The sequence below is a fragment of the Ahaetulla prasina genome, chromosome 7, assembly GCF_028640845.1.
Source record: "Ahaetulla prasina isolate Xishuangbanna chromosome 7, ASM2864084v1, whole genome shotgun sequence".
Classification (NCBI taxonomy): Eukaryota; Metazoa; Chordata; class Lepidosauria; order Squamata; family Colubridae; genus Ahaetulla; species Ahaetulla prasina.
This window is the reverse complement of record NC_080545.1, coordinates 65,696,316-65,712,894: the sequence shown is the minus strand read 5'-3', so window position 1 is coordinate 65,712,894 and position 16,579 is coordinate 65,696,316. Positions and strand designations below refer to the sequence as shown.

The following is a 16,579-nucleotide window of genomic DNA, read 5'->3' as shown; positions in this document are numbered from 1 at the left end:
GTTCCTGTTAATAGATTTTACCAGTAACTTTTATGAATGTTATGATTTTTATCGGGAAGTATCTATCATTTCTAAGCTGTGGATAGTAAATCATATATGCTTTAACATATTGCAAACCATTCAGTTCCAAAGACAGAATTTTTAGCTTAAATTTTAATGAACCAGTGTGAAATCATATTGTTTACTGATTTCCTATTATGTCTTGACTTTTAATTTTATATCAAGTTACAAATGTGAACTACAAAACAGACACTTGACAATATTTTAATTCAATTTTATTAATGTCATACTTCTATAATGCTATAAAAGCTGCCTGCCAACAAGGCCCCACAAATCTGTTCTTGGCTTGACATCTGTAGCTACAGCAAAATAGTTGGGTTACTTTAACATACATGACATCAAAATAAACATTCCTTCTTAATAAAGTGGGGTTCTGTTTTTTGATCCATCTGAGAAATAGACCACTTTGTGTCTTTCACAGTAATAAGTAGGTCCCTGTATTAAGGACTTCATAACCCCCCTGGAAAAGCAATGGAAACTAAGAAGAGCTGGCAATATTTATTTTAAAGCAAAAGCCTCAGCATCTCGGAAAAGAATGGGTTAATTTCATTTCATTAATAATATCAGCTTCTCATCCTTTTATTTCTTTAGATGCCTCTAATAGCACTATTTATGAAGAAGGAAGCAAGTGATGAAATGCCTGCTTTCAAGTCTCTGAATTAGTGCCATGTTATATGAAAGTACTATAGCTGAAGGCATCCATTTCATATCTTTATTGCATGATCATAACAAATGAAAAAATGACTTAACACCTTTTCTAAAATTTGGAAGAATAATTTTGATATATCCAGTATGAGCCAGCCTAACGGGAGTAAAGTACCAATGGTATGTTTTGTTTCATTTATTTATCAGCCAATCAATCAAATTCACATGTCATTTATCTCATGGAAAATGACTCTGGGCATTGTACAACAATCCAATTATCTTCTATTACATTTCTTGCATTGAAGCCAAAGATCTTTCCAGAACTTCTGCCAATTGTCTCCTATACAGGATTACTAAGATCAGTATCCCAAGCTTCCTTTAAAATATATAACTGATCTTCTCTTTCTGATTGCAATCACAACCAATAAATTTTTGAAATGGTTTTTGGTTGTTTTAAATCAGGGGTCACCAACCTTTTGGACCTCAGGGACCACCAAATTCATAATTTTAAATTCTGCGGACCACTAATATGATTTTTTAAAAAAGATAAATAGTATTTAGTGCAATATAAAAAATGCAAATAATGTTTCTGTGGACCACCAAAATTTTCTTGTGGACTACCAGTGGTCCATGGACCACCAGTTGGTAACCGCTGTTTTAAATGATAAAGTATTAAATTCTCAAAATGGATATCAGGTCATGCTGCTGAATCTCTAATAATTCTATCACCCAAAAGAAATTTAAGTTGATATCAGAAAAGCTTGGTAATTTGTCACCTATTCATTGCTCAATCTGATCTTTATTGAAAGATTATTACTATAAAAATCTATAAATATATTTTCTCAAAGATTTCATTTTAGCCAAGCCATAATCATCCTGATCAATTTATGTTGACAGAAAAATGAGGAATAAGCTTTATCAAAACTACATATCTACTCTTTCAAATTTGAAGCATTGTTTTAGTAAAAACATTTTCAATTTGTTTAATTCTAGAAAAACATTTTGGATAAAAAGCCATTGCTTTATAAACTTATCTGGTTCTAACATAGCTTCAAAATAAATTCATTGTTTAGATGATTCTCCCAGAATACATGGAATCATATGCCTTAGCTGCAATCCTCAATAATGTATTAACAAATAGGGCATGATCCAACCTCCCTGTTTTTGAAATCTATATAAATAATTTTATTTACTCTTAGTATTTGTAGATTGAAATAGAAGCTTTTTTTTTTGCCAATGTCTTAAAGCCTATTTAGGAGTTGCCACTAGGAGGCACTGAAATAATAAGTTCAACTGTGCAAGCATTTTCATTTTAACCACTGTAATTCATCCTAAAATATTGAAATGTTTTCAAGCCCAGTTTTTCATTTCTTTATTTAATTTCTTTCAAGTTGGTACATAATTATATGTAAAGATTTTATTAATATTTGAATTATAATTTTGTGGTGTGTGTGTGTAATATAATATATATATATAATTTAGGAAAATTAACTGATAGTCCTGGCATTTCTGCAAATTTCTTTCACTCCTTAATATACCTAGCTAAATAAAAAGCATTTGAGAGTCAAAATCATCTGTAAATAGATTTAAAAGATACATTTACCTCCCATTTTCATTCCATTAATCTGATTATTAGATCTAAATGCTATTGCCAGCACTTCTATAGTTAGGTTGGATAATTAAGGTGATAAAGAGTTAGAGTGAGCAATGGGAAGAAAGTGCAAGTAAACAATATTCTAATAACTGAAACTAAAGCAAAGGCTTTTTGTGAGAAGGCGCAGTTGCAATATGCAAGACTGCTAAGACGTGTGGACCTCAACACACAAACTGTACTTTTATTGGACCAAAAATATATTATCTATGATAAAATAAACCTGAGCACCAAAGTCATATTTTAAACAGATGGTTTCACATATTAGATCAGAAGTCACAGAAGAATATTCTAATGGATACTGAAAGCTGAGTAGAATGGTGATGTCTATGACTAATCACTTTCAATAGGATCTATATTTCAAAGTTTACTTTCTACCTCTCTCTGCATTCTGCATGGCTAGTAATAGATTAGGGGTGTTTTCCCTATTCATTATTAGCTTTAAAAAAGACCTGATTCCAATTTTTAAAAAATGGCAGGCCATCTAACAGGTTCGAGAATATGAAAATACTTTGAAAGATCAGATTGTTTTCCCTTTAACCTATTAATATTACTATTTTAATCGCAGAAATTGATTTAGGTGAATATATGAAGAGATTACCAGCTTTCTATTTCTCTCCTTCTCTCTCACAGTTTTAGAAAAAGGACACAGCTCCCTTTAAAACGAAACCTTTTGTTTTAGGGGCTGGGAGGATGAAATATGGTAGTCATTGTTCTGTAGATTCTTACTACTACAAACTGGTGATGGCACTTTAAATCTCTATTTTCACACTTCACCTCCATTTCCAAAGTGCATTTCAACCGTGGGCTTCAGCAAGCCTTGATTATAATTCAAAAGGTGCTTTTATGAAGTGAACAAGAAGAATAGCAGCAGAAGATCCGTGAGTCAAGAATTGTTCACAGTCTCTGGAAAGAATATCTCTCGACATCGCCGAACTGTGTCCTGGGGAGAATGGATACTATGTCCTACTGTCCGAGGATCATCATAGATTTCATAATCATTCCCACCCTAAGGACATAAATAAGATTATTCCTTCTGCTTTATTATTTTTAAATTCATGAGGCTGGAAGTGCTGTGGCAGCAATTATGGAAAAAACATGCATCCAATCCTCCTGCCTCCACTGAGTTAGGATACCTGGCTCCACTTAGATTAGCCCAAGACAATCTGGATGTGTCAGTTCCCAGGGAAATTAAAGTCCATCTAAAAATCCATAATTGAGAAAGGATGCAAAGGGTCTTAAGAACTGGTTTAAGCAAGAATAAAATTTGCAACAAGGAAATCTTAATCTTCATAGATGAAAAAGGGCTTTACTCGCATCTCAAAATGAATGATTCTTTTTAAAAATGCATACAGACAGTCCTCACTATGTGACTGGTCATATAACTTCTGTTGGAAGTTACGACAGATCCCTTCCCCCCAAAAGCTACATACAACCCTGTTTTTAAGTTATGGGAGCTGCAACATCCCCATGTCATTTGCTCTTAGTTCGAACACAGGTATACTGCAACACCTCCCCATCTCTCTACCCCCCCATGCCTCCACACTGAGACCCTGCAGTGCCTGGGCTTTCTTCCCATGCATCCTGGAAGAGCTGCTACTTTCAGCACACCAATTCCTTGCAGAAATGACAGCTGCTTTCAGAACTTTCTGCCCAATCAGCTGGCCGTTAGGAGACTGCAAACCTCTCTTGGCTCTTGCTAGGCTTTTGGGATACCTGCTGCCTACATGCAAAGACAGCAGCTTCAGAACAAACCTCCCGCCCCAGTCAGAAGACTGCAAGCCTCCACTGGCTCCTGCTAGGCTTTTGGGAAGCCAATTGCCTGCACATGGCTGGCTTCCTCAAAGCCTAGCAAGAGCCAGGAAAAGTTTGCTGTCTCCTATTGGGCGGCTCTTCTGTCTTTATTTCATGCAAGCCCATGGAAGAGCTTACAAAAATGCGGGGGAACTACTGAAGAAGTCTTTTTACAGCGACTGTAATCTCCAAAAAAAGCAGGCTAGTCTCAAAGTACTCTCTCTTTCATGTGGTGGATGTAACAGTCCATGGAAAAGAATGACTTGACTGCCAGAACGTATATTGGGCTGTGGGTCTGCATGACTTGCAACATCTTGATACAAGCTGGCTTTGTTGTACAAACAAGGCCTTGCTCACTGAAAATTCTAATTAGAGAAGCATTTGTAGGACCCTTCAATTTGTAAACAGCCAATATCTGAGGTTCCCAAATGTGCCTACTGATATTTTCAAACATTGAAATTACTGTTTGAAGATCACAAAGAAGATGTCTTTGAGCCATAGTGGTAACTGGGCTCTGAGAAGAGCTCATTCTGATAAGAACATGGGAAGCATTCTCCTTAGTCCTTAAAATGGTTTCTTATCATATACTTACAGGGGTTGTCTCATTTCCAAAAAAATGTATGACATCAAATTTCTCATCCTCAAGGATGTTGAGGCAATAGCGTTTGTCCCAGCCCTCTGGAAAAACGTCAAAACTAATCATACCACCTGTCAGATTTAGAGAAAATTTAGTGAAAATGAGATTATTTGGGAGTAAAATCTTTCCTTTGCTATCTCTGGCATAAGACACTGTGTCTTTGTGCAAACATTTTTTTAAACATGACACATGGATCTGCGCTGCTGTGTCGGCCTGATTCCCAGACACATTATAATGTTACAGTTGATGTTTCCATAGCAATGAGATTAATTGGCATTAGTGGTGGGCCCTCAGCTGAAGATACAAACAAGAAACAGTTGGTTTGAGTACGCAGAGTTCAAATACATTTCAGAAAAATATGTGAAAATGTGCTTAATAATATGGCTAATGGGGGAAGGGATTCTTTTATCATTCTCTGGTGTAACTGGACTACAAGAAACACTCATGTTTATCATAAACCCAATGTTTATCATTTATTTGTAAAATTTAATAACCACATGGTAACTCTGGGTGGTTTGAAATTAATTAACATGGATGGACCTAGCACATGCATCCTGTAACTCAGTTTAACCTTAACACTATAGGGACCTTCTTCATGAGTGCTTTGAATATCATCTCTGACACATTGGTAGCCTAATACTTTTTCCTAAATAAGTTTGGCATGTTGGTGGAGAAATGCCACCACCGTAAGAAATAGTGGGTCCTGCCAGAACTACATACGAAATTTGGCCAACTGAAAAAATATACAGAAGTTCAAGCTGTGCAAAGCTCCACTTATATGAGAAATCTACCTGAGTATAACCCTTCCTTCATTCCAAGAATGTATTGGCATTCTTTGTGATATTCTTTCAGCTTTTTGAAGAATGCTGTCATATTTCCTTTGAGTCTTTCCTGCTCAAGACTATATATGTCCTGTTATTTCAATCTCTCTTCATAAGGTTCAATGTCCGTCATCTCCATTTATCACTTATTTCCACTGGCCTTCAACATCTCCATTGGCCTTCTCCAGTGTTTTTAAAATGTTTTTAAAATGTGGTCCAAAGCAATACAGGAATGGAGTCTGAACAAAATATAGGCATTATTTCCTGTGATTTGTAAACTTCAGTTGATACAAACTAAAATTGTACTTAACTTCCTTGCAGTCACATATCACTTTATATTCCCCACATGCCTGCTTTAAATAGAATTTGATTTTTATTTGCCAAATCCCACTCAAAATAAAATGCACTAAAAAGCATCCAAAATAACTGTGAGAAATTTCTTATCCTCACCTCGGGAAAATCGCAGACCCTTGCCTGCAAACTCTCTCTGCAGAGCTGCTACAAACTTCTCTCGTATCTTTTCTTTCTATAGTGGAGGCAACCAGAAGTGTGAAAAGAGACACTTCAGTTATTTTTATTTATCAGATTCCACTTTTTCTCCACAGAAACCAGTGCAAAGATATCTTCCAGCAAACTGTTAGGTTAATCTTCTTGTATAATTTCAGCTTCCTGACATAGTACATCCTGTTCATAAAAACTGAATAAAAGATTTACATATACCCTTACCTAAAAGATGACTGGAATCCTAAAGCAATTATATATCATAAGAAAAACATCCCCACTGATAATGCATTGGGAAGCCTAATGCTCATATTTACCTTGTCCAGTTCAGAAAATTCTATTCGTTCTTCCAAACTGCAGCTTCGACCAATGGGGGAGATGTTCAACATTCCATTGCGAAATTCTATGAATGTTCCCCTTTGTATATTTGGAGAAGAAAGAAAAATACAAGGTAGGAAAATAGCACTGTACTGTTTACAAAGGCTCAAAATCCTTGGGGTTGAAACAAAGGTATGCAACTTCTATCTTAAAGAGGGCATGTAGCCTCTACAAGCACCCTATTTGAAGATCTCTAGTATTTCAATTTGGATTGCTAAAATTCAGTGTTAAAAAAATTCCATTTCAGTGATACTGACTTTTTAATTGAGTGATTTTATTTCAGTGATACTGAATTTTTAAAAGACAAATTAAGCATGAAATTTCTGGAAGGCCAGCTACTCCTATTTCTATTCTCATTCTGTCATCCTCCCACTACTTCAAATTTACTCTTAATTCCAATCCCCAATCTCAAACACAGTTCAAAATCACCTTAAAAATAGACTTTCGGCTGGTTTTTTTAGGACCCAAGCAGATTGAAGGTTCTTCTGTTCCTATTCCCATGCTTAAAAAGCAATTGCCCATGAATGCAAGCTGAAATATCTCAACACTTACCTTTAAGATTATGCTTTCGTGTCTCTCAGCAGCCTCCTGTAGAAGGCTGAATATGACACATACCCCCCCCCCAAGTATATAAATTAAATTAATAAATAAAATAAAATAAAACAATTAACTGAAATGGCTTAATTTTGACAAAATATTCTGACTATTTTCAAATTAGGCTGGAAGATTAAGGACTTTCTTCTCAATATATCATCTATATATCAGGGGTAGTCAACCTTTTTATACCTACTGCCCACTTTTGTATCTCCGTTAGTAGTAAAATTTTCTAACCGCCCACCGGTTCCACAGTAATATGGCATGGTATCGTCTGTGCATGCCTCTCGCGCATCGTGGATTGGGTTTGGGGGGGGCACCGGCTACAAGCTCTGCTTGTCTGTTACAGCTGGGTGGTGTGGGGGGAGATGCGTGAGCTATTCTGGGACGAGGCTTTTTTGTTTGCAGTCACATTATAGCGCCATTTAGTTTCACTTACATAATGTGAACTAAACTTATGTGCGGGCGATACATAAAGTATATTTTCAGAAGTTTAAATTGCCACACGGAATTTTATGAAAACCCAATGAAAATGTTTTTAAATAATGCTATGAATTTTTTTTAAAAAGTCAATTAAATTAAAAAAAAGGAAAGTGCTTCAGTATCGGACAAAACCCCTACCGCCCACCATGAAAGCTGGAACGCCACTAGTGGGCGGTAGGGACCAGGTTGATACCACTGATCTAATTAGTTACAAATTCTAACAAAATGGTTAAATAATAAAATGGGGAAAACTTTATTCTTGGACAAAATTGTTCCTTGCCTAGGAAAAGAAAGATGGGTATTTCTTTGTTTACCTGTGATCCAAAGTCCAAACAGTATATGGTAAAATAGAACCCTCATATATTGATATAAGGAAAGTACATTACCGTTTCTTGGGCAACTTTAGAAGTGCCATGTAATTAAGGCAGAAGTTGATCAGCTCTTGCAAAAGTTCCTCTCCAAGATGGTTCTGGATAGCCTATTGAACAAAGGATACAATTGATAAAAATGATCCTTGCAGAAGACAGCAGATGCTTTCACCACACAGTATGTTAATTAGAAACAGAGGCCTTTGCCAAAAGCAGTAGAAATCAAGGTAGGTGAAATCTTAAAATGTTGCTTAACAAATTTTATTTTATAAGACGCAAGAAACAATTTTACCTTCTGCAGTAGTACTAAAATCACGACATTTCTAGATTGTCATATCTGGATGAAGAGGACTGAAAGGAAAATAATAATCTTAAAACAGCCTCCTTTGACTTGGTCTCCTCAAAATCCAATTAGGGCCGTAATTTTCAGCAATCCCAGCCATTTCTAAGAGTTACAACACATTTAGTGGATGTTGGATCAGAAAATCTTGTCTTATTAAATATAATTTTAATGTCTTATTATCTTGTATTTTGTGTTAAAAAGAAAATAACTTATAATGTTCAACCATGTATCTGGTATATTATATTATGAAATAATGTTTTTCAGGCATCACTCATCAAGATTTTGCTTTCCTTTTGGAGGTTTATTAAAAGGTTATGCAACTAGTGGTCCTCCAGAGTTAATTGAGTTTCAATTCCTGTCAGACTAAGTCACTATAAGCACCAGTGTGGGTTGGTGCAAACAATAGTTAGGCAACAAAAATTATCCATCCTCTTTTTTTAAATAAGGTTATTCTTTATTTCAATTCCTATGTGAAACCAGATGAGTTGAATGGGTTTTGAATATAACTTTCTCCCTTTGAGTGATTTCAGGTGAAAAGAAATGGCAGGAAAGTATTTGTAATGTCAATGGAGAAACAAAAGAGGCTACCCCTACCTGCTTTGAGACTAGTTGCCCATTCTTGTATTGCACAGTGCCATTTTCTGCAAAGACGTAATCAAACTTGTTTATGACTGTTGGAAATGGTTGTTGGAAGAGTAGAGAAATTGAGAAAAAAAATCAATGGAAGAGAAATCAGTCAAATATTAATGCAATTCTTTTCATCATTCAGATGGCTAGGGGCCAAGATGGATGAATTAGTTGAATTCTATTTGCGCTGCTTCTCTAAAAAAGATGTGTAAACAGTGATGCTCATTTATAATTTTAGGAGTGCTAAACCTGAGTTCTCACCTTTCCTTGGAAGGAAAGATTCAGAATCTGATATTGTATTGTTTTGTTACAAAACACGATGACTAACACACAGAACACAGGGATACGTAATAACTGTTCAATTTTTTTAAACTGCACTGAATCTAGCTTAAACTGAAAGCATACAGTGAAATTCCACTAACTTAATGGTATATCTGGAAACCTGGACTGGAAAGCAATCTGCCATTTTCATGCAAATTTATGTAAGCATAAATTATATTAACATTTTTCAACCTCACTTAAATTTTTGCAGGCCATAGGTGGGGGATTGATTGCTTGTTACAAAAATAAAACTCATGGTTTTTTTCTCTGTTCTGAAAGTTATTTTAGTCTGTAAAAATTTACATTGCAATTTCTGTTGTTTCCTACATTCCCTGCATTCTGGAGTGTTTCTATCCTTGATTTTTTTTTCACCTGAGTTTCCTGGTTATGTATGAAGAACTATACATTTAAACTTAGAGCTTGCCACCTAAGTTCAAGGCTGCTCCTGTGCCTTAAAACTCAATGTTCCTGTTCTGTTCTATGACTTTAAAGCATTTGCATAGGAAGTAATGACCAATGTCTTGGTTGAAACTCTTAAATAATCTTTACACTAAAAGTAATAACTTGCCCAGGATACTTAGAACAGCCTTGCTATAGGAGAATTTGCCACAAGTTCCCATTTTGTTTGAATTATGATTCACTAACATGATTTGACACTAATATGCAGTCATTCAACAATGTCCAAACAATAAAAATTCTATAATATAAAAATTAAGTGAGACAAAAGAAAGACACCTTACTTACCTTCATCCCCTTCTCCAAGCTGTTCTGCTATTTTGGAGTAGTCTGAGCCTCCAACCACCCCAATCATCACTCTTTTACGCAGCTCTTGAAGAAATTTTGCTATTTCAGGCTCAATTTTCTGAAGGGAACAGAGAAAAAGAGATTCTTATAGAAAAGCTATAGATAGCAGCATGCTGATATTATGCAACATAATGTGTGTGTTAAAATCAAATCATCATGATGAAATAAACATTCATAAACCAGGACAACTAATGTTTAAGATTACCAGATAAATTGTAATCAGTAGATAAAAACCCAACCCAAACCACACTGCTAGAAAACCCTTATTTAGAAATGGTGGAGAGCCATAAAATGGCTTTGGACAGTCCAGGGAAGGGAAATTGGAAATGTATGGACGATTTTTCCTTCTGCTCATACTGTATTTCTTCCATCTGATTCTTAACCAGTCAGAACTACTTGGTCTTTCATTTATAAACAACACCAGACATTGCTGTCTTGCCTATGTCTCATTTACTATTCTGTCATGGTTTTTGTTGCTTCAGGGCAATGATTTGGCTTTTCGGACTTTAGAGAGATTAGGGAATAATAGATTTAGTGGTGAGCATTATTTTTTTTCTAAATGATGCTTGGTGTAGTGATGCGCTGATCACCTTGATAAAGGGCAAGATACTACTTTATTTGTCCAAGTGTTTTGTTTTTCAGACCTACCGTATATACTCGAGTATAAGCCGAGTTTTTCAGCACGTTTTTTGTGCTGAAAAACGTCCCCTCGGCTTATACTCGGGTCTATACGGCTTATACTCGAGGTTTTTTTTTTTTAAGCCCCTCGGCTTATACTCGAGTATATACGGCTTATACTCGAGTTTTTTTTTTCTTTTTTTCACATTTTACCGGACGGAAGCCCTGCCGGTGCAGTGAGAGGGCGGGGCGGGGGAGCCGCCAGCCTTCTCAGCTGAGGGAGGGAGGCTTTCCCCAACCGGTAGGTGCCTCATTTCCCACCCTCGGCTTATACTCGGGTCCCCAGTTTACCCCAGTTTTTGGGGTAAAATTGGGGACCTCGGCTTATACTCGGATCGGCTTATATTCGAGTATATACGGTAATTGGAAAATTACATTTAGACTGAATGCAACAAAATGACCTTCTTGGTACTTTAATCAAGATATCAATCCAGCAAAGAAATGGATGAAGAATCATGCACTGAATAAGGCTCAATAGTCCTTTCCAGCTTTCAATCATCATACTAAAATTGGTTACAGGTACTACTAGCTCTGCTGTACAGGTGAATGGATTAAAGTTCTAACTATCATATAGTTGAAGAAAAAAGTCACTGGAGGTATTTGCAGTAGCTTCAAAACGGACAAAGAGAATTAAGTTTTCATGAAATGCAGATTGATATGGAACTCAACAGTCCAACTACCAGTTAATGAAATAGAAATTTAGGATGGAGTCATTTATATATTACAAAAACTCCCATGTCTGTAACCTTTATCTGGGCAAAACCACACATCACAGGGCAAAATATTTTCAACTAAGGTACCTGAAATGGGCTTATTTACAGAATGACTCCTATGGGCCTATGACTCCCAAATGAATGAAATTTGGGGAGGTTGTGTCTGCTTCACAGTTTTTGGCTGTTGCTGCTTCAGTGCTGCCATGGTCAGTGATGGCCTCCTGGTCTTCATTTTCAACATTCCCTGGCAGCTTCCCATAAATCCTTCTGCACTTGCACTGCACTCCTCGTTCCCTCCCCCACCTGGCAGCAGCCACTTACCTGCCTGCTGGAAAGGAGAGGGAGGGAGGAATAGAGAGAAAGGAAGGAATACTAGAGGAGGAAAGGGAATAAAGGAAGGGAGAGAGGAAGGAAAGGGGGAAAGAAGTAAAGAATAGAGAGAGAGGGAGAAGGAAGGAACAGTTCCAGTGCTCATTGCAAGCTTCCCATAGGAAACTCAATGGGGAGGCTGACAGGAACTTGCAAGCTGCTCCCACTCCCACTAATATTTTGCCTGCATGTTTTGCCATTTGGTTTCTCTGTTTAAGTAAGGAAATATCTGTGAAACGATGATCCAACAGTTTTGGATTGTCTAGTATTGGGTATAAATCTCCATGCAATGAATGAACTTAAATGGTCAGCCCATTACATGGTCAACCCACTGTAGTACCTTTAAATGTGTTGCACTTGCACTACAGGTAGTCCTTGACTTACAGCTTTTTGTTTAGTGTCTGTATGAAATTACAACGGCACAGAAAAAAATGACTTATGACTGTTGTCACAGCTGTTGCAGCATCCCACAGTCACTTGATCAAAATTTGGATGCTTGGCAACTGCTTCATATTTATGACTATTGCAGTGTCCTAAGGTCATGTGATCACCTTTTGTGACCTTCTGATAAGCAAAGCCAATGGGGAATACAGATTCACTAAACAACCGGGTTACTAATTTAACAGCTGCAGTGATTCACTTAACAACTGTAGCAAGAAAGGTCGTAAAGTGGGACAAAACTCATTTAACTGTCTTCCCTAGCAACAGAAATGTTGGCCCCAATTGCAATTGTTAGTTTAAGAACTGCTATTATATCCTAGGTTACATTGTTTCTAGATAACACTGGTTTGATAGGGGCACTTCTGGATATATTTGGCTGATCGATTTTGGAAGACAACAGCGCTATTAATCGTATATATGCCAAACCTGTGGTAAGCACTCCCTACCCTCAAAACGACGCTATAGAGCACTGCACACCAGAACAACTAGACACAAGAACAGTTTTTTCCCGAAGGCCATCACTCTGCTAAACAAATAATTCCCTCAACACTGTCAGACTATTTACTGAATCTGCACTACTATTAATCGTTTCATAGTTCCCATCACCAATCTCTTTCCACTTATGACTGTATGACTATAACTTGTTGCTGGCAATCCTTATGATTTATATTGCTATATTGACCATCAATTGTGTTGTAAATGTTGTACCTTGATGAACGTATCTTTTCTTTTATGTACACTGAGAGCATATGCACCAAGACAAATTCCTTGTGTGTCCAATCACACTTGGCCAATAAAATTCTATTCTATTCTATTCTATTCAAGTGAAAGTTACTCTCTAGTCCTGCAAAGCATCCCGAATTTAATCTCCCCAACCAACCTGAGTCGCTTGTCCTCTTCACATTTCCTACATAATCGGTGCCGAATGGAAACATTTTGAAAAGGCCACCCCGGACAATTTGCAGGTTTCCCCTCTCCCCCCCACCCCGGTGTATGAGGGCAACTGAACTCCCACATCGCGTCTTTTGCAACCGCCTCTCAGCCAGAGCTTCAAAGGGCGGGAACGAGACAGAGAAGACAGGAGAAGCGTCACTTTTTTCCCCGCTGGGCTCGCCCGGCGTTCCCGGGTTCAGGCGCCACTGCTCTGCGGCACGCTTCAGGGTCCCGCCCGCCTAGGCTCCCGGGATCCCCCCCACGGTACCCATTCATTCCGCAGAGGTGTTGAAGGACGAGCTGAGGACGATGGCGAATGTGGGAGGGGAGAAGGCGAGGGTTTCCTGATCGCACTACCTGCCGAGGCGGTGTGAGGGTCCCATCCACGTCAAAGAGGCAGAGAATGCGCGGCGGACTCCCGGAGGTCTCGGCCATTGCGCGTCGACCCCGCTTTCCTCGGCGGCTTTAACTCTTCAGCGGCGACAAGGCGGCGATCCACCGGAGGCGTCGGCCCACGAAGGAACCAATTAGGAAGATAAGAGCTGCTCATGTGATCCTTGGAAACCGGGCTGACGACCCGTCCGGGCCTGGCGGAGAGCTGCGGAGGATTCGTGGCGGTTTCTGGCGCTAAAAGTCCCAAAGCAGCTTGGCTGATCCGGACCCTTCGGAAATCTCAGGCCGGAGTCTCAAAACCGGAGAGGAATGAGTGGCGTAAGCCAAGATTTTTCCGGTCTTTGCAGGCGTAAGGAAGAGGCTGGCCGCCCTCTCCATCGGTCCTCTCCTTTGACGTGTTCCTGAATGAGTGACCGCGTATCTATACGCGTGAATAGTCACGTGCGGGTTTACATTGACCGTTGTTTACAAATATATACGCACTCGTGCATATAAATGAATGGAAGGTTATGCGTGAGAGTTCTTAGGTGAGGGGGTGGGAGAGGGACAGCTTGACCCCGCCTCCTGCGATCTACAGGTCCTGCCCAGTTTCGGCTCTAGCAGAGTCTATTTACCGATACCCCACAGCGCCGTGCAGTTACTAATTCTGTGTGATCTAATACAAATAAATAATAAGCAATATAAACATTGGAATACGTGGGGCTTTCAGGGTTGTGTATTGCTTACCAGAATAATCCATTTGTGCTGATTTAATTAGTGAACTCCTTCGAGCATTTCATTTTCAGTTACTAATTAGATTATCAATACTAGTAAGCTGCAAAACATCATTGTAGATCAGGGGTCTCCAACCTGGGCAACTTTCAGCCTGGCGGACTTCAACTCCCAGAGTTCCCAGAAAAAGCTTTGCTGGCTGGGGAATTCTGGGAGTTGAAGTCCGCCAGGCTGAAAGTTGCCCAGGTTGGAGACCTCTGTTGTAGATCAAAGCCCTGAAATTGGTCAGTCAGGAATATTTGGCACAAATGTTGCCCTTGCAGAACCATTGGGTATACATCTGCATCTTTCAATATACAAAATAAAATCATAACGTTGTTGATCCATGGAAGAAAAATCCAAACTATAGAGTGGGATAATTTCTATTGGGCTCCACCAAAAGATGACAAATGAGTGTTACGTTCTTATTGATCCCACTATATATATTTGGACTTTTTTCTTCCAATATGTTAATCCTTTTTGGCAAAATGTTATACAGTAGACCATAGAAGACAATAGTGGTGCCTTAGAATTAAAATTCCAATTTTAAAAAGCATTTGTCAAGGAAGTTCACTACATTAATATTCCACATTACACTATGCTGTTCTTTAAGAATTTTCTCTTCATTTTGTCTTAAGAAATGGTGAACTGCAGAATTTTTTTTTAATGAAGCAAATTCACAGATGTCATTGTAGAAAGTTAGCACCCACCCTTCTAGAAAATGAAATATTCTGGGAAATATTAAAAAGGCAGAATATTATACCTCCCTGGATAAGAAAAGGAGAAACATGCTCTTGGAAAGTAAGGGTGGGTTCTACTTACCTTTACTACCAGTTCTCAGCAGGATTGCTTGCGTGCGCTTGCTTCTGCGCAGAAGCTTCCTGATGATGTTGGGGTCGGTGGACGGAGCCTCTCCCCAGTTTTATTACCAGTTCGCAAGTCCAAACCTGGGGCAACCCACCACTGACGGGGACGTCTTCAGACAGCACTGGCTCTTCAGCTTAGAAACGGAGATGAGCACCGCCCCTAGAGTCGGGAATGATTAGCACATATGTGCGAGGGGAACCTTTACCTAACTTTTTATTTAAAAGATCAGTTCATCTAGCCTGGAAACATCTTAAAATCTAGAGCTTTAAATTTTTTTGGCTTATCCCTAAAAAAACAAGTATAAGCTACTATCTATAGCAAGGCTGCATTATGACTACTTTAAACTTAAAAAGTGAATATTTATCCATCTTTAATTAAGGTATGTGTTTGACAGATAGGCAAAACAATCCCCATGAATCTGAATGTGTGTGGCAACCAGCAACTTAAAGACACGCCCTGATCCCTTTGCTCCTCTGTAACCTAGGAGAAACAAACAACAAACCAGTTTTATCACTTTAATGTGGAAGACCCAAGATTATATAAAGATCTATTTCGTAACTTTACTCCCAGCTATCATATCTTGGGCAACAGCTATCATTTCATGATACAAAATAAAGAACAGAATCTGAAAGGTAAGTTTAATATGTATTCACCAGTCGTGAAAGAAGATGGGATGAAATTATTAAAAGGAAGAATAGTAGATTGGAAACGTCAGAGAAGATGCAAGTCTGTGGTTTCTGAAACAAATTTTTATTTTCTAGATACAATTCTATAGAGTTTCTGGTCCAGTTTTGATATGGCAATTCCCCTTATGTAAGATGGGAAAAACTGACGTATTGATTTTTTCTGAGACAAGTGATTGCAATGTTCTGAATACAACCTCACATTTATTGCTCAGGTCTAGCCTGAGCATGGAGATGAGATTAACTTAATTTATTGCTATGCATTAGAGTTCTTGATTAGTCCCTGTGGGCTGTAAAAGCAGGATTATAATTTTATTCATTTATTGCATTTATATCCTACTGCAACTGAATAAGAGGAAAAATATTATTGGGTTACAAAGCCAGCCATACTAACATCTCTTTACCTGAGTTACAGGTTTGGCTGGTTTCTACAATAAACTCTATCCCAAATGAGTTGTGATAGGCAGGAGAAATATGATCCTTTGAAGAATGAACTGGTTTTATTTATTGGGATTTATCAATGCTGTTACCTTCTACATAGAGCTCATGTAAGATGACTGCATAGCTGCAACAGCACCTACTAACTGGGTGTATGGAACTGCATGTGGGTCTGCATGTTTGTAAGTTTATACACATATGAGAGTCTCTGCCTATCAAATAGCTCTGTTATGAATGGCTTCAGGAACGAAAAGCTTGTTCTGAGGCATTTCTGTTAGAATGATCCA

At 38.1% G+C, this 16,579-nt stretch overlaps 1 protein-coding gene across 1 annotated transcript; it reads right to left on the bottom strand.

The window, feature by feature from the left end:
• Nucleotides 1–259: 259 nt before the first annotated feature.
• PMM1 (phosphomannomutase 1) lies at nt 260–15,719 on the bottom strand. The gene is made up of 9 exons (XM_058191081.1): nt 15,127–15,719; nt 13,519–14,209; nt 9,968–10,085; nt 8,870–8,946; nt 7,951–8,042; nt 6,427–6,526; nt 6,059–6,134; nt 4,743–4,858; nt 260–3,365 (listed from the first exon to the last, which is right to left on the bottom strand). Exons 2-9 carry the CDS (start codon nt 13,594–13,596, stop codon nt 3,243–3,245), a joined length of 780 nt encoding a protein of 259 aa, XP_058047064.1. The 5' UTR covers nt 13,597–14,209; nt 15,127–15,719; the 3' UTR covers nt 260–3,242.
• Nucleotides 15,720–16,579: the final 860 nt, after the last annotated feature.

Excerpts from the sequence above, each read along its gene's own strand:
- PMM1 (XM_058191081.1), bottom strand. The coding sequence starts at position 13,596 with ATGGCCGAGACCTCCGGGAGTCCGCCGCGCATTCTCTGCCTCTTTGAC. Across the intron at positions 6,527-7,950 it reads CTAAAGTTGCCCAAGAAACG|GGGAACATTCATAGAATTTC; the intron begins GTAATGTACTTT and ends AAATATACAAAG. Across the intron at positions 6,135-6,426 it reads AATTTTCTGAACTGGACAAG|AAAGAAAAGATACGAGAGAA; the intron begins GTAAATATGAGC and ends CCTCCACTATAG.